This window comes from Microcaecilia unicolor, chromosome 8 (genome assembly GCF_901765095.1).
Source record: "Microcaecilia unicolor chromosome 8, aMicUni1.1, whole genome shotgun sequence".
NCBI lineage: Eukaryota > Metazoa > Chordata > Amphibia > Gymnophiona > Siphonopidae > Microcaecilia > Microcaecilia unicolor.
The window spans coordinates 12,963,490-12,982,368 of record NC_044038.1 but is presented as its reverse complement, the minus strand read 5'-3'; the positions used below and the strand labels follow the sequence as shown (position 1 = coordinate 12,982,368).

The 18,879-nt window shown below is 43.8% G+C and overlaps 1 protein-coding gene across 4 annotated transcripts in view; it reads left to right on the top strand.

Annotated features, from left to right (window-relative positions):
- SLC29A4 (solute carrier family 29 member 4) overlaps positions 1–18,879 on the top strand; it is a 45,595-nt gene that overhangs the window by 14,850 nt on the left and 11,866 nt on the right. For 3 of the 4 annotated variants that reach the window (XM_030211861.1, XM_030211858.1, XM_030211860.1), the window contains 3 exons: positions 1,160–1,288; positions 11,641–11,715; positions 12,733–12,998. In XM_030211861.1, the coding sequence (XP_030067721.1) occupies positions 1,160–1,288; positions 11,641–11,715; positions 12,733–12,998 (470 nt within the window). The remainder of the gene's footprint in view (positions 1–1,159; positions 1,289–11,640; positions 11,716–12,732; positions 12,999–18,879) is intronic. The other variant, XM_030211859.1, reaches the window with a different exon arrangement.

Below are 18,879 nucleotides of genomic sequence, written 5' to 3'. Positions count from 1 at the left end.
CAGTGTTGATCTGAGTGGGTAATAGGCAATATACACTCACACTCAACACCTTCAACTAAACTCAAAACACATGTACCAACAAAGCACTAGTTTGACTGATCTGTTGACCTTAAGAAGCGCCAAGTCAACTGTCAACACCTCTCGAGGGACAGCCAGGTGGCCAAGGCAAGACTTGAGTCTCTGAACTCTGGTAGCCCAATAATTTAATAATGTCATACTACCCACCACCGTAGGTTTCTTACAACACCTCCAACCTAATTCTGGGTACCATTTTGCTCCGAGTGAAACTGAAGATGATGTTATTCAACTTCTCAAGTGCTTTTTACGGGCATTAATTTCATTTTCTTGATAGGAGAGCAATGAATGAAGAGGAGGAAGGGAGCAAATGGGAATATTGATAGGGAGAAACCAATATTATGTGGATCTGTCTTCATCTGCACTATTTACAAAGATATATTATGATCCCCCTTTGCTCCTCTGTTTGACTTCTCATTCCTTCTCTCTCATCCTTTCCTGGCTTTCTTCCCCCTGCTCATTGTTTATCTGTAAAATAGTAGTTCACTGGAAACTTTATTATAACTATTTAAGGGGCCCTTTTACAAAGGGGTGCTGAAAAATGGCCTGCGGTAGTATAGACGTGTGTTTTGGGCGCGCGCAGAATCATTTTACAGCGCACCTGTAAAAAAAAAAAAAGCCTTTTAAAAACTTTTTGCCGAAAATGGATGTGCGACAAAATGAAAATTGCTGCGTGTCCATTTTGGGTCTGAGACCTTACCGCCAGCCATTGACCTAGCGGTAAAGTCTCATGCGGTAACCGGGCGGTAATGACCTAAGTGCGTCAAATGCCACTTAGTGCGCGTCCGATACCCGCGTCCAAAAATAAAAATTACTTTTCGGACGCGCGTATTGGACGCATGCCAAAAATGAAATTATCACAAGAGCCATGCAGTAACTCCATTTTGGCGCACGTTGGGCGCGCATAGACGCTTACGTGGCTTAGTAAAAGGGCCTCTTGAATATTAAACACTACCAAAATGTTGATACATCTTTCTTAATTACCACTTTAAAATTGTACTTGTGTAATAGTTGATACAGTTTAGTTCTGCTCATCTGCATCGTACATTGACCTAACTCTACTGTGTATGTGGATTCCCTGTAGGTTATCTCTTTGCCCTGGGGCCTCTTCTCTTTGTCAGTATTTGTGACATCTGGTTGGACCTCTTCTCTCTGAGGCAAGCCTATGCCGTTAACTTGGTGGCAGTGGGCGTGGTTGCTTTTGGATGCACAGGTAAGTCTATATGGAAAACATGGCAAACATGGTGGTGGGTCTTCATTATCACCATCGTCAACTTTATTTGGTATACCGCAAAGTGATAGAGTATATCTAAGCTGTTTACAATTATATTTAAAAAATGGAGAAATAAGAGAACATGGACAACACAAAAGGTAAAAAATTAAATCTCATCCAATACTACTAATAAAATCTTAATAATATAATAGAAAAAGGGGAGATACATGAAGGGAGGGAAGTGAGAGCATAAGGACGGAGTTGCAACCACAAGGTCTAAAAGAAATCAAAAGCTGCTGCAGAACTAATCCATGAATGCAGATAAATCCCAATAATTAATCAGGTCTAATAAGTTTTCAAGGTGGATTGAAATTTACAAAAGGAGCACTCAGTACGAATTAAAAGTGGCAATCCAAAACATGCAATCCATTGCACAAGGATAGAGTGGAGGAGTGGCCTAGTGGTTAGGGTGGTGGACTTTGGTCCTGAGGAACTGAGTTGGATTCCCACTTCAGGCACAGGCAGCTCCTTGTGTCTCTGGGCAAGTCACTTAACCCTCCATTGCCCCATGTAAGCTGCATTGAGCCTGCCATGAGTGGGAAAGTGCAGGGTACAAATGTAACAAAAATAAAATAGATACTACTGGAGATTCTACATGGAATGTTGCTACTATTGGAGATTCTACATGGAATGTTGCTATTCCACTAGCAACATTCCATGTAGAAGCCTGCGCGGCCGGCCGCATTGGTGATCTGCAAGGGCCGACTTCTACATGGAATGTTGCTATTCCACTAGCAACATTCCATGTAGAAGGCTGCGCAGGCTTCTGTTTCTGGGCAAGTCACTTAACCCTCTATTGCCCATGTAAGCCGCATTGAGCCTGCCATGAGTGGGAAAGAGTGGGGTACAAATGTAACAACAAACAAAAGGGCGGTAGCATGACTTGAAAATAAGAATGATGAACACAATCCAGTTGGATCCACATATGAGAGGAACGAAGAGAGCAGGTAGGAACAAGGGAGCTGAAAAGAAATGGAGGGAAACCAGTATGAAAAGATTGATGAGCCAATATAAGAATTTTGAAAGAAATCCGATATATCACTGGAAGCCAACACTCATTATATAGTAAGGGCAACAACCTATCATATTTTGTTGCCCCATAAAGAAGCCTGACTGAAGTATTTTGTATAAGTAGACCCTGGGATATGGAATTACAGAAATCTATATAAGATAGTATAAGAGAATGAAGCAACAGACACAAATCTTGAGTGGTGTAGAACGAGTGGAAGTGAATTGATTTTTCACTCGTTCCAAAAGTACACTCAAGGGGACACTCAAGAGTTACATGGAAATACCTTTAAAACAAATAGGAGGAAATATTTTTTCACTCAACAAATAGTTAAACTGTGGAACTCTTTACTGGAGGAAGAAGTAACAGTGAATAGTGTATCTGGGTTTAAAACAGGTTTGGACAAGTTCCTGGAGGAAAAGTCCATAGTCTGCTATTGAGATAGACATGGGGAGGCAACTGCTTGCCCTGGGATTGGTAGTATGGAATGTTGCTACGCTTTGGGTTTCTGTTAGGTACTTGTGAACTGGTTTGGCCATTGATGGAAACAGGATACTGGGCTAGATGGACCATTGGTCTGACCCAATATGGCTATTCTTATGTTCTTATGTACTCGTTTATCAATTGGAGAAAGGATAGAGTACAATTGTCCTAAGGTAAAAAAAAAGATTTCTTCATCACAGCTAGGTGAGTTAGGCTTATTCATGAAAGACCCTTAAATGAAGGAAGGACCCTAAGGTTTATAATTCTGCTTTTTACCCCTCTTCTAATGGCACTGGCTTACCAAGGAAACTGCAAAGAGAAAAGCAGAAAATTACAAATATCAGAAAATCAAAGTTCAAAGCACATCTTGGCTTAGTGTCATTCTTGCTGCTTGCACCAACCCCACGGGCTTCCATCTGCTGCGTTCCGCCAGACAAGAAACAGGCAATGACGTCAGCGAGGGCGGGACATGGCAGATGGAAGCCTGCGGGGCCAGCGTAAACAGCGAGACTGGTGTCGGTACAGGTGTCCTCGGCACCTGCAGCGATTCATTCTTGCTGCTTGCACCAGCCCCACAGGCTTCCATCTGCCGCGTTCTGCCAGACAAAAAACAGGCAATGACATCAGCAAATGTTGCTATACTTTGAAATTCTAAATGGAATGTTGCTACTCTTTGAAATTCTGCATGGAATCTTGTTGTTCTTTAGAATTCTAGAATCTTGCTGCTCTTTGGGGTTCTACATGGAATGTTGCTACTATTTGGGTTTCTGCCAGGTACTTGTGACCTGGATTGGCCACTGTTGGTAACAGGGTGCTGGGCTTCATGGACCTTTGGTCTGTCCCAGTATGGCAACGCTTATGTACTTATGTACTTGGGATTCTGAATGGAATCTTGCTACTCTTTGGTGTTCTACATGGAATGTTGCTACACTTTGAAATTCTGCATGGAATCTTCTGATTCATTAGAATTCTAGAATCCTGCTACTCTTTGGGGTTCTAAATAGAATGTTGCTACTCTTTGGGGTTCTAAATGGAATGTTGCTACTCTTTGAAATTCTGCATGGAATCTTGTTATTGTTTAGAATGCTAGAATCTTGCTGCTCTTTGGGGTTACTACTATTTGGGTTTCTGCCAGGTACTTGTGACCTGGATTGGCCACTCTTGGAAACAGGGTGCTGGGCTTGATGGACCTTTGGTCTGTCCCAGTATGGCAACACTTATGTACTTATGTACTTGGGATTCTGAATGGAATCTTGCTACTCTTTGGTGTTCTACATGGAATGTTGCTACACTTTGAAATTCTGCATGGAATCTTCTGATTCATTAGAATTCTAGAATCCTGCTACTCTTTGGGGTTCTAAATAGAATGTTGCTACTCTTTGGGGTTCAAAATGGAATGTTGCTACTCTTTGAAATTCTGCATGGAATCTTGTTATTGTTTAGAATTCTAGAATCTTGCTACTCTTTGGGGTTCTACATGGAATGTTGCAACTATTTGGGTTTCTGCCAGGTACTTGTGACCTGGATTGGCCACTGTTGGAAACAGGATACTGGGCTTGATGGACCCTTGGTCTGTCCCAGTATGGCAACGCTTATGTACTTATGTACTTGGGATTCTGAATGGAATCTTGCTACTCTTTGGTGTTCTACATGGAATGTTGCTACACTTTGAAATTCTGCATGGAATCTTCTGATTCATTAGAATTCTAGAATCCTGCTACTCTTTGGGGTTCTAAATAGAATGTTGCTACTCTTTGGGGTTCTAAATGGAATGTTGCTACTCTTTGAAATTCTGCATGGAATCTTGTTATTGTTTAGAATTCTAGGATCTTGCTGCTCTTTGGGGTTGCTACTATTTGGGTTTCTGCCAGGTACTTGTGACCTGGATTGGCCACTCTTGGAAACAGGGTGCTGGGCTTGATGGACCTTTGGTCTGTCCCAGTATGGCAACACTTATGTACTTATGTACTTGGGATTCTGAATGGAATCTTGCTACTCATTGGTGTTCTACATGGAATGTTGCTACACTGAAATTCTGCATGGAATCTTCTGATTCATTAGAATTCTAGAATCCTGCTACTCTTTGGGGTTCTAAATAGAATGTTGCTACTCTTTGGGGTTCTAAATGGAATGTTGCTACTCTTTGAAATTCTGCATGGAATCTTGTTATTGTTTAGAATTCTAGAATCTTGCTACTCTTTGGGGTTCTACATGGAATGTTGCAACTATTTGGGTTTCTGCCAGGTACTTGTGACCTGGATTGGCCACTGTTGGAAACAGGATACTGGGCTTGATGGACCCTTGGTCTGTCCCAGTATGGCAATACTTATGTACTTATGTACATTCTCTTATAGAATAGACTCTCACTGGGTGTCAGTGGGGCACCTAAAAGGGGACTCCCAGTTATAGAATTGCCTCCTAAGGACTAATTTCTATATATGACGCCAAAAAAATGCTATTCTGTGAACCGCGCTTAAAGTTAGGCATGGTTTATAGAATATCACTTATGCCCAGGAATCATGCCTAACTTTAGGCGTGGCTGTTTACACCAACAAAACATGGTACAAATGCCCACGCCTAAATTTAATAAAGGAATGCTCCCCAATCTGCCCATTTCCATGCCCTCTTTTTTGATTCATGTGTAAAATGTAGGTGCGCACATTTTAATTAATTCTAATTAGGGCTGCATTTTGATTAAAATTTTAATCCCGATTAAAGGTATGTTATTTGAAAGGTATTAATCCGCAAACAAACCTTTTCCGGAGATGGGAAGGTGGTAGAACGAGAGGACATGAAATGAGATTGAAGGGGGGCAGACTCAAGAAAAATGTCAGGATGTATTTTTTCACGGAGAGGGTGGTGGATGCTTGGAATGCCCTCCCGCGGGAGGTGGTGGAAATGAAAACGGTAACGGAATTCAAGCACACGTGGGATAAACATAAAGGAATCCTGTACCGAAGGAAGGGATCCTCAGGAGCTTAGTCAAGATCGGGAGGCGGGGCTGGTGGTAGGGAGGCGGGGATAGTGCTGGGAAGACTTATACGTTGCCCAGTGTCACAAGGAGCTGCAGAAGGAACAAAAATAAATAAACATACCATTAACTGTGCGATTAACCGCATGATTAATCGCAATTACAAATTATTATCAAAATACAGCCCCCCCAAAAATTACAGAATAAAAAGTAATTAACAGATAAAAAATACAGAACACAAACTGAAAAATTACAAATTAAAGGATTTGAGCAGCATGAAGAAAAGCTATTAACAGCCTTGCAGTTTTCACGGCCTACTTCAGAAATGCAGCCCTAATTCTAATTAGTGCCAATAATTGCGTGTTAAAAGCCAATTATCTGTGCCAATTAGCTCATTGTTCAATTAAATTGTGCATGCAATTTGTAGCAGTTTTTCTAGTATTTGGGGGTATGTATGTCTACTTAAATTTAAAAATCTTCATACGAAATAGCCACAGCAGTAATGATGTGTCATCATTCAACACTGCTTAAGTGGATTACGTAAGTACATAGGTATTGCCATACTGGGAAAGACCAAAGGTCCATCGAGCCCAGCATCCTGTTTCCAACAGTGGCCAATCCAGGTCACAAATACCCGGCAAGATCCCAAAAATGTACAAAACATTTTATGCTGCTTATCCCAGAAATAGTGGATTTTCCCCAAGTCCATTTAATAACGGTCTATGGACTTTCCCTTTAGGAAGCCGTCCAAACCTTTTTTTAAACTCCGCTAAGCTAACCGCCTTTACCACATTCTCTGGCAACGAATTCCAGAGTTTAATTACACACTGGGTGAAGAAACATTTTCTCCGATTCGTTTTAAATTTACTACATTGTAGCTTCATCGCATGCCCCCTAGTCCTAGTATTTTTGGAAAGCGTGAACAGACGCTTCACATCTTCCCGTTCAACTCCACTCATTATTTTATAGACCTCTATTCCTGTACAGTTAGTTGATTTTCAGACACGATGGCCCTTAATATAAAAACATCTCCACCTGCAGATAGCAGCATTAACACGTGTAGACTGAATACGCATATAAATGGTGATTTCAGGGAGCCACTGTTAACACCTGGAGATCCACATAAAGGGCCCTGTTTACTAAGCTGCGTTATAGGCGCGTTAGCGTTTTTAACGCAAGTTAAACCATGTACGCGCGTTAACAGTGTATGCACCTACAATATCCCCATAGGCGCCTACACGGTTAGTGCACATTAAAAACGATAACGTGCCTTAGTAAACAGGTCCCAAAGATTTCAAGGGGGGAGTTGACAGGGGTGTGGTGGGGATATGTCTTGTATGGGAGAAAAGGGCTACGTGTTTATGGGAAAATATATCTCTCTATCAAGTTTTACACCTGCTCAGTGTTTGTTTTGGCCAGATTAAGGGATTAATTCTTATTAATCTCCCCATTGGTATTTTACCTCCAAAATGAAGAAAAATGAAAAAAACTGTGGCTTCACTGGTCAGTTGGTGGCATTTAAAATTCTGGAAGCTGTTGTATTCGTGACATTCATTTTTCAACCTGAACGAAATACATAGTAACATAGTAGATGACGGCAGAAAAAGACCTGCACGGTCCATCCAGTCTGCCCAACAAGATAACTCATATTTGCTGCTTTTTGTGTATACCCTACTTTGATTTGTACCTATGCTCTTCAGGGCACAGACCGTATAAGTCTGCCCCGCACTATCCCCGCCTCCCAACCGCCAGCCCCTCCTCCCAACCACCGGCTCTGACACAGACCGTATAAGTCTGCCCAGCACTATCCCCACCTCCCAACCACCAGCCCTGCTGCCTCCCAACCACCGGCTCTGGCACAGACCGTACAAGTCTGTCCAGCACTATCCCTGCCTCCCAACCACCAGTCCCGCTGCCCACCACCGGCTTTGGCACAGACCGTACAAGTCTGCCCAGCACTATCCCCGCCTCCCAACCACCAGCCCCGCCTCCCGATCTTGACTAAGCTCCTGAGGATCCATTCCTTCGGCACAGGATTCCTTTATGCTTATCCCACGCATGTTTGAATTCCGTTACCGTTTTCATTTCCACCACCTCCCGCGGGAGGGCATTCCAAGCATCCACTACTCTCTCTGTGAAAAAATACTTCCTGACATTTTTCTTGAGTCTGCCCCCCTTCAATCTCATTTCATGTCCTCTCGTTCTACCATCTTCCCATCTCCAGAAAAGGTTCATTTGCGGATTAATACCTTTCAAATATTTGAACGTCTGTATCATATCACCCCTGTTTCTCCTTTCCTCCAGAGTATACATGTTTAGTTCAGCAAGTCTGTCCTCATACGTCTTGTAACGCAAATCCCATACCATTCTCGTAGCTTTTCTTTGCACCGCTTCAATTCTTTTTACATCCTTAACAAGATACGGCCTCCAAAACTGAACACAATACTCCAGGTGGGGCCTCACCAACGACTTATACAGTCGTACACAAACCCAACGCCAGATATGTCTATCAGACGTTATTGAGACAAGAATACTCACGGACCTCAGCAGCGACTCTTTTCACATAGGATTGAAATCTTATGACTCGCTGGTATGGACATCGGTCCACCTGATTACTCTCAATATTTTTCAATGTTTTAATTATTATAACACTTAATCTTCTACTTGGCTTTAGCTGCTCTCTTACTCTCAGTGCGTTTGCTGAACTATTAAATGACCTTCGCCAACGTGGCCCGTGTTTCGCCGATGCTGCATCAGGGCTTGGTCCTAGAATATGTTTCAGCTCCTCATTATTTTTTAATCATTTCAATAATAATAGAGATCCATCCTAAATACCAGTAAACAAAATGCATACCAGAGCTATACAAAATGGAACTCTCTATTCCTGATTGTTTAAACTAGTCTATCACGATTAACCCAATACCTTTTATTTCTTATTCTGAAAATTATCAATAGAAATCAAACAAAATAAAACATGGAAAAGAAAATAAGATGATACCTTTTTTATTGGACATAACTTAATACATTTCTTGATTAGCTTTCGAAGGTTGCCCTTCTTCCTCAGATCGGAAATAAGCAAATGTGCTAGCTGACAGTGTATATAAGTGAAAACATTCAAGCATTACTATGACAGTCTGACAGGGTGGGAGGACAACCACCCAACTTAAAACACAAGCTAATCAGAAGTAAACTTCCATCACAGACTGAAAAAGAACAGAAGGGTACACTTCCCTGTAATTTATCCAGTTGCAAACTATGCCAAAACATTTCACAGGACCCCACAGTCATCCACAAAGGAAAGATATTCAACATAAAGGAATCTTTCACTTGCTCATCTTCCAATGTGGTATATATCATTCAGTGTAAAAATGTAACGAAGGATGCTATATTGGAGAAACAGGCCAGATGCTTAAGACAAGATTCAATTTACATAGACATCACATGAACAATACTGGTGCCAGTAGGGCTCCCACGCCTGTTGGTCAGCATTTTACAGGACCAGGACACTGTACCAGTGATTTCACAGTGAGAATACTGAAAGGTAACTTTAAAACCATACAAGAACGTAAGACCTTTGAAGTCAGAATGATTGAATATTTTAACACCCAACAGAAAGGACTTAACAAGGATCTGGGGTTCCAAGCCCATTATAAACCATAAAGCTGTATGTCTCTGTTGATCACCCTCCCCTCACCTATCCACACCCACCCTGTTAGAATATCAATGATATGCTTTGATGTCCCCATGCATACCTCCGACCCACCCCCATCCTCCCACCCTGTCAGACTGTCATAGTAATGCTTGAATATTTTCACTTATATACACTGTCAGCTAGCACATTTGCTTATTTCCGATCTGAGGAAGAAGGGCAACCTTCGAAAGCTAATCAAGAAATGTATTAAGTTATGTCCAATAAAAAAGGTATCATCTTATTTTCTTTTCCATGTTTTATTTTGTTTGATTTCTATTGATAACCTTAAGAGTGGACTAACACGGCTACCACACTCCTCTACTTATTCTGAAAATGAACTCTCTGTACCTGATTACCTAAGCCACTCTGTCACCTCCATTATAACTATGTATTTCTCTTTCCGGTATTGGTGATCACCATTACGGAACAACGTAAGCCACATTGAGCCTGCAAATAGGTGGGAAAATGTGGGCTACAAATGCTACAAATAAATAAATAAATAATAAAAACATTGAAAAATATTGAGAGTAATCAGGTAGACCGCTGACGATACTAACTGGATGGACTGTGCAGGTCTCTTTCTTCCGTCATCTACTATGTTACGATGTTACTAGCGAGTCATAGGATTACGATTGTGTATGAAAAGAGTCGCTGCTGAGGTCCGTGAGTATTCTTGTCTCAATAGCATCTGATAATAATTACTCTCTAGAAAGCGTTTAACATTTTAAAAAATTCTTTATTAATAAATCGATATAATCTTCCTAAAATAAATCCGTTCCCTTAACCCATAGTTACACCAAATTAATCCATACACACTCACATTCACCAACACATTTAAAATTACACGCAATTCTCCAAAATACTATTACATCTGATAGACACATTTGGCTTTGGGTTTATGTAGTATTTGGTTCAGGTTGGAAACATCCCCACCATAAATTCTAGGACTTGTGTAATTTGATTCTTTCTTCAACCTCTGTATCTATAAAATGGAGCTTCTGCTGCCCCTGCATTTCTGCATGTCCTTATAGGGTATTTTGCAAAGGCTCCACGTTTGTGCATGTGCCAACCTGAATGTTTCAGTTCTGATCACAACGCAATATCTAAAATGGGTCTTCGTGTCTCAGTTGCCTTTGATAACCAGCTGGGTTTGTGCAGGCTAGTCAGCATGCATGGAGTTTTGCATTTTGGGGTTGCATTTTGCGTAGATCTACACAAGCTGGCCCATATGTTGTAACAACGTGCAAAGATTTTGGAACACCCAAGAAACGCCCATTTCCACACACCCCCCCTTAACCATGCCCCTTTTTGCCTGCACATGTTAGAATTTACACGCAGTATATTACAGAATACACTTAGCAATGTACGCACGTAAATTCTAATTTTTGCCAATTACCGCTCATTATTGCTTGTTAAGAGCTGTTAACAGAGCTTAACAGCTTGTTAAAACAATCTATGTGCGTAGTTATAGAATATGCCGAGATTTACGTGCAGAACCGCGCGTAAGTCTAGGCACACTATATAGAATCCGGGAGATAGTGGTAAGAAATAAAGTCACTTCACTGGCTCCCTGTCCGCTTCCGCATACAATTCAAACTTCTCTTACTGACCTTTAAATACATCCATTCTGCAGCCCCCCATTACCTCTCCTCTCTCGTCTCTCCCTACATTCCTCCCCGTGAACTCCGCTCATTGGACAAATCTCTCTTGTCGTCCCCCTTCTCCTCCACCGCTAACTCCAGGCTTCTTCCCTTTTCCCTTGTGGCACCTTATGCCTGGAATAGACTTCCTGAGCCTGTACGTCTAGCTCCATCTCTACCTGTTTTCAAATCTATGCTGAAAACCCACCTTTTCACCACTGCTTTTGGCTCCTAACTACTACTCAATTGCCCTCCCCTTGTTCCTTCTCACCCAGTACTTCCCTCGCCCTTAATTGTCTTGTCTGTCTGTATTGAGCAGGGACTGTCTCTCTTTGTCAGGTGTTCAGCGCTGCGTACGCTGGTAGCACTTTACAAATGTTAATAATAATAATTAATAATTATTATTATTGTAACCTGACGACATAGACAAGAAGGATAATTAGAAGGATCCTTAGGTCATAGTAAGCTAATATATTTTTTACTTTTCCTCTCTTTAAGTGCAGCAATCCAGTTTCTATGGTTACACTGGGATGCTTCCCAAACGATACACCCAAGGGGTGATGACTGGGGAAAGTAAGTATCAAAATTACTCGAGTTGTTTCCAACACAATACCCTGATTTTCCTAATCATAGTAACATAGTAGATGACGGCAGAAAAAGACCTGCATGGTCCATCTAGTCTGCATGCGTTTTACTGCTGTTGCCCTAACCCCGACGAGGTAAAATAGATGACTTTTAAAATTCGGAGGGAGGGGGGGCCTGGAACTCGATGGGAGGAGGGAGGGAGAGAACGAACTTCAGGTGGGTGAATGAACTTCCGGTGGGTGAAATATTGGGGATGCTCGAGCACCCACAGCACCCACGGAGTCGGCGCCTATGGCTGGCACATATCCGGTTAGTGACACCGTCGTTAACCTGGCTTTTCTCAGCCAGGTAACCGACGCTTGATGTTGCTGACCTGAACATGTATACTCTGGAGGAAAGGAGGAACAGGGGTGATATGATACAGACGTTCAAATATTTGAAAGGTATTAATCCGCAAACTAATCTTTTCCGGAGAGGGGAAGGCGGTAGTATGAGAGGACATGAAATGAGATTGAAGGGGGGCAGACTCAGGAAAGATGTCAGGAAGTATTTCTTCACGGAGAGGGTGGTGAACGCTTGGAATGCCCTCCCGCGGGAGGTGGTGGAGATGAAAACGGTAACGGAATTCAAGCATGCGTGGGACAGGCATAAAGGAATCCTGTGCAGAAGGAATGGATCCACAGAAGCTTAGCTGAAATTGGGTGGCGGGGGGAAGAGGGGTTGGTGGTTGAGAGGCTAGGATGGGGGAGGGCAGACTTATACGGGGTCTGTGCCGGAGCCGGTGATGGGAGGCGGGACTGGTGGTTGGGAGGCGGGAAATACTGCTGCACAGACTTATACGGTCTGTGCCCTGAAAAAGACAGGTACAAATCAAGGTAAGGTATACACATAGGAGTTTATCGTGGGCAGACTAGATGGACCGTGCAGGTCTTTTTCTGCCGTCATCTACTATGTTACTATGTTACTATGTTACTCACGAGCACGTGACTTGTGTTCTGTGTTCAGGTACCGCAGGGGTGATCATCTCGCTCAGCCGCATATTCACCAAACTCCTGCTGTCGGACGAAACGAAAAACACCATCATTTTTTTCTTCATCTCCATTGGCATGGAGCTCATGTGCTTCATTCTGCATCTGCTGGTGAGACGGACCCACTTTGTTAGGTATTTCACCGCCCGCTCTCGAGAAGCAGCCCCAGAAGGCAAAGATGTTGCGAGCCATGGGACTGGCTACCGAGTTCACCATGACACTGTTACAGAGGAAGTAAGATTTGTAAGTCTTTGATTTTCTAGGTGAGCTGGAGAATAATGGTGTTGGGGCCATGGCACTGTCATATCCTCATCATTTTACTAATCTCTCTATATAAAAAGCAACACCAACGTTCTATGAAGCCTCCAGCCGGAAGTGTGAAGGGGGCGAGATATCCGGTTTCCCTATGAGTGTCTGCCCCGCCCTCTCTGTAACACAGTCAGTGAAGGAAAACAGCAGAGCACGAAATCAAATCGCTGGCTGTGTAACAGTGAAGGACTTGGAGGGGGGAGGGGAGAGAGGCCAGAGGGCAGGGACACACACACTCTCACATGCACACAGAAGAAAACATTGTTAGCCCCCCCCCCCCCGTTTCATTTGCATCAGAAACAGGGCTTTTTTACTGAAGGACTCAGAGGGGGGAGGGGAGAGAGTTCAGAGGGCAGGGACACACACACTCCCACATGCACACAGAAGAAAACATTGCTAGCCCCCGTTTCATTTGCATCAGAAACGGGGCTTTTTAGAGCACGAAATCAAATCGCTGGCTCTGTAACAGTGAAGGACTCGGAGGGGGGAGGGGAGAGAGGCCAGAGGGCAGGGACACACACACTCCCACATGCACACAGAAGAAAACATTGCTAGCCACCGTTTCATTTGCATCAGAAACGGGGCTTTTTAGAGCACGAAATCAAATCGCTGGCTATGTAACAGTGAAGGACTTGGAGGGGGGAGGGGAGAGAGGCCAGAGGGCAGGGACACACACACTCCCACATGCACACAGAAGAAAACATTGCTAGCCACCGTTTCATTTGCATCAGAAACGGGGCTTTTTAGAGCACGAAATCAAATCGCTGGCTCTGTAACAGTGAAGGACTCAGAGGGGGGAGGGGAGAGAGGACAGGGACACACACACTCCCACATGCACACAGAAGAAAACATTGCTAGCCCCCGTTTCATTTGCATCAGAAACGGGGCTTTTTTACTATCTCTCTATATAAAAGGCAACACCAACGTTCTATGAAGCCTCCAGCCGGAAGTGTGAAGGGGGAGAGATATCCGGTTTCCCCATGAGTGTCTGCCCCGCCCTCTCTGTAACACAGTCAGTGAAGGAAAACAGCAGAGCACGAAATCAAATCGCTGGCTCTGTAACAGTGAAGGACTCAGAGGGGGGAGGGGAGAGAGGACAGGGACACACACACTCCCACATGCACACAGAAGAAAACATTGCTAGCCCCCGTTTCATTTGCATCAGAAACGGGGCTTTTTTACTATCTCTCTATATAAAAGGCAACACCAACGTTCTATGAAGCCGCCAGCCGGAAGTGTGAAGGGGGCAAGATATCCGGTTTCCCTATGAGTGTCTGCCCCGCCCTCTCTGTAACACAGTCAGTGAAGGAAAACAGCAGAGCACGAAATCAAATCGCTGGCTCTGTAACAGTGAAGGACTCAGAGGGGGGAGGGGAGAGAGGACAGGGACACACACACTCCCACATGCACACAGAAGAAAACATTGCTAGCCCCCGTTTCATTTGCATCAGAAACGGGGCTTTTTTACTATCTCTCTATATAAAAGGCAACACCAACGTTCTATGAAGCCTCCAGCCGGAAATGTGAAGGGGGAGAGATATCCGGTTTCCCCATGAGTGTCTGCCCCGCCCTCTCTGTAACACAGTCAGTGAAGGAAAACAGCAGAGCACGAAATCAAATCGCTGGCTCTGTAACAGTGAAGGACTCAGAGGGGGGAGGGGAGAGAGGACAGGGACACACACACTCCCACATGCACACAGAAGAAAACATTGCTAGCCCCCGTTTCATTTGCATCAGAAACGGGGCTTTTTACTATCTCTCTATATAAAAGGCAACACCAACGTTCTATGAAGCCGCCAGCCGGAAGTGTGAAGGGGGCAAGATATCCGGTTTCCCTATGAGTGTCTGCCCCGCCCTCTCTGTAACACAGTCAGTGAAGGAAAACAGCAGAGCACGAAATCAAATCGCTGGCTCTGTAACAGTGAAGGACTCAGAGGGGGGAGGGGAGAGAGGACAGGGACACACAGAAGAAAACATTGCTAGCCCCCGTTTCATTTGCATCAGAAACGGGGCTTTTTTACTATCTCTCTATATAAAAGGCAACACCAACGTTCTATGAAGCCTCCAGCCGGAAGTGTGAAGGGGGAGAGATATCCGGTTTCCCCATGAGTGTCTGCCCCGCCCTCTCTGTAACACAGTCAGTGAAGGAAAACAGCAGAGCACGAAATCAAATCGCTGGCTCTGTAACAGTGAAGGACTCAGAGGGGGGAGGGGAGAGAGGCCAGAGGGCAGGGACACACACACTCCCACATGCACACAGAAGAAAACATTGCTAGCCCCCGTTTCATTTGCATCAGAAACGGGGCTTTTACAGTGAAGGACTCAGAGGGGGGAGGGGAGAGAGGCCAGAGGGCAGGGACACACACACTCCCACATGCACACAGAAGAAAACATTGCTAGCCCCCGTTTCATTTGCATCAGAAACAGGGCTTTTTTACTCTCTCTCTATATAAAAGGCAACACCAACGTTCTATGAAGCCTCCAGCCGGAAGTGTGAAGGGGGTGAGATATCCGGTTTCCCTACGAGTGTCTGCCCCGCCCTCTCTGTAACACAGTCAGTGAAGGAAAACAGCAGAGCACGAAATCAAATCGCTGGCTCTGTAACAGTGAAGGACTCAGAGGGGGGAGGGGAGAGAGGCCAGAGGGCAGGGACACACACACTCCCACATGCACACAGAAGAAAACATTGCTAGCCCCCGTTTCATTTGCATCAGAAACGGGGCTTTTACAGTGAAGGACTCAGAGGGGGGAGGGGAGAAAGGCCAGAGGGCAGGGACACACACACTCCCACATGCACACAGAAGAAAACATTGCTAGCCCCCGTTTCATTTGCATCAGAAACGGGGCTTTTTTACTAGTATATTTATAGTAATGTTGGATATCAGGCGAGTTCCCCCCGAGACAGTTCCCACCTAGGACAATTCCCCCTCCCCCCCCCCCCGGTCATTTCCCACCCTCCCTAGCCTTTTTTTTTTTTTACACCAACCGTAGCTTCTTTCTTATATCAGGGGTCCCATAAGTCCCGGCGGTGCTTTTTTTTTTTTTTAATGGCATCTGGAACAAGGAGGTTAGAGCAGCATACAGATGTACACAGAAGACGTATAATAACAAAATAACTTTTCATGGGTAGAGTAGTAATTTGTTATAAATCGTAATCAGTGTGTCATTTTGTGGGGCTGAATTAGGTTGAAACCTAGTTTGGGGGTGTGTGGAGGGGGCTATGCCCCCCCCCCACACACACACACATGAACTGCAGTTTGTATTTATCTATTTATTTATGTATTTACTTATTTATGACATTTAGATCCCGGATTAAACATGAATTAGGTTGTAACCTAGTTTAGTGGGGTGTGGGAGGCATATATATATTGTAACCAGGTACCTCTTAGTGCAGCCAAGGATAGAACAATGTCCTCCAGCCACAGGCTCCCGGTTCAGTCAAGAAATAAATGTCCACCAGCAACTTCAATCTTAAGGACTTTATTCCATGCAGGTTTCTCGTAGACCTGATACACAGTTCCAACAGCAGCATTCACCCTTCCATCTTAAGCACATCTAAGCCACCTGAAAGTGTGTGGCAAATAGTCCCCTTTAAGCAGTAGGCTATCAGCACATACCAGGATTCAATACAGGCTCACAGTCAGCTCCAGTCTGGGCTCTTTATCCAGTGCACAGTAAACAGTAGTTCAATTCCAAATAGGCAGTTCATTCAGTTCATCATCACAGTTAAACCACAAAGCAGAAGTTTCTACCTTCTACTCTCTTTACCTTCATAATGGGTTCCATACTTTAGAGACTTCTCATGCCCAAGGGATTCCACCCTGCATCTGCTTCACTGGTAGATTCAATACTTTAGGGACCTCTCTTACCCAAGGGTTTTCAGCCTGCATCTGCTTCACTCTACCCTCTTCTCTCCCTCACTCCTGGAACTCCTTCCCACCTGCCTAATCAATCCCTGGCTTCTGCTCTCACAACCAATCATTCTCTTTCCATTAGCTTCCCCCACACCCATACCAGCTGAGTTAAGCATTAGACTAATGATGAGCTCCTGCACACAGGGCTTCCTAACTCTTTCCCCCTAGTGGTAGCCCATCTACACGTCCTGCCAGCATACACCTATGTTTTCCCCCATTGCAGCTAGGAGTTCAGTCCGGGTTCCTCATCTCACCCTCTGGCTCCTTGCCTGCAATGCCCTCCGGGACTTGTATTTCATACTGACACTGCCTTAACCCAACTATCTTGGATGTTACTTTATCACAATATATATATATATATATATATATATATATATATATATGAAGGCTCCCAATCATAGAACGCATTGCTTTTAAGGTCTGCACCATGGTTCATAAAATTATATACGGCGAATCCCCGGGATACATGACAGACCTCATAGACCTACCAACCAGAAACACAACAAGATCAGCACGAACTTACCTAAATCTCCACTACCCAAGTACTAAAGGACTCAAATACAAAATCAACTTACGCATCCAGCTTTTCTTACTTAACCGCACAACTATGGAACGCTCTGCCAAAGATAATAAAAATAGCGAACGACCACCTAAGTTTCCAGAAAGAACTAAAAACAAACCTGTTCAAAAAGGCATACCCCACTGACCCACCATAAAAACCTAAGTTCCTGCAACACTGCAAAACCAAAGACTGTAATGGACATACCTTAACCCTCATCCCCCCTCCCTAACTTCCCCAATGTATGTACCAAACACGAACCTTCTTTTACCACAATAGCACCTGCACTTGTTCATACCGCAACTGGCGAACGCCGTTGCGGTACCATGTAAGCCACATTGAGCCTGCAAATAGGTGGGAAAATGTGGGATACAAATGAAACAGACAAATAAATAAGGACAGTAGTAACTATAAATCGTAATCAGTGCATCATTTTGAGGGACTGAATTAGGAGGGTGCTGTTTCAATATTGTATTTTCCATTGCTAGGGACAGGCATGTCCTCTAGAATCCTGTAGAACTCGACTATCCCTTGCTATTGAAAATGTGATATTGAAAGAGCACCCCCTGCTGGCAGCAATGCAGTTGGAGGACTCCTGCTCGGCTTAGAGGAAACAGTGTTGAGCACATCTTTCATAAAAAAGGTCCTGAGCTTGAGGGCTGGCCTTAGGATGGGCTCTTGAATGGTGGAAAAGCAGTTTTAAATTGAACTTAACATGCGTTTTTTGAACAATCTGAGCTCATGGTGGGGTTTGTGGACGTTTTCAAGCTGTAATTCCAGAGCATGTAAAGTGCTGTCATTGATATTCTGTTCATGAGGATGAGGAATAAAACTGCAAGAAACTTAAAGGCTGATTTGGTTACCTCCCACCCCTCTTCTTTCCTCTCAGGATCTATGAAACTGTTGCCTGTTTCCATTCACACTCTGTTCAGGCCCTAGTTTCGTATTCCTCAACCTTCACTTCCCCAACTGCAAAGGTCTAAAATACAAATTAACGCATGCGTCAACCTTCTCCTACCTGAGCACACAATTCTGGAATGCGCTGCCGTGTAATTTAAAAACCATCTATGAACTTACTAACTTCTGCAAACTACTGAAGACCCATCTCTTTAACAAGGCATACCACAAAGACAAACAAATGTGAACCTCTCCACATATATCCAGAAAGACTTAGTATATCTGCTTGTTAGACTAATATCTTGTCCTGTCATAATCATGTCACCCAAAATCTGTCTGTAACACTAAATATTTATCTTTCATGTATTTCGATTATTCATGATTATATTGTAAGCCACATTGAGCCTGCAAAGAGTTGGGAAAATTGTGGGATACAAATGCAATA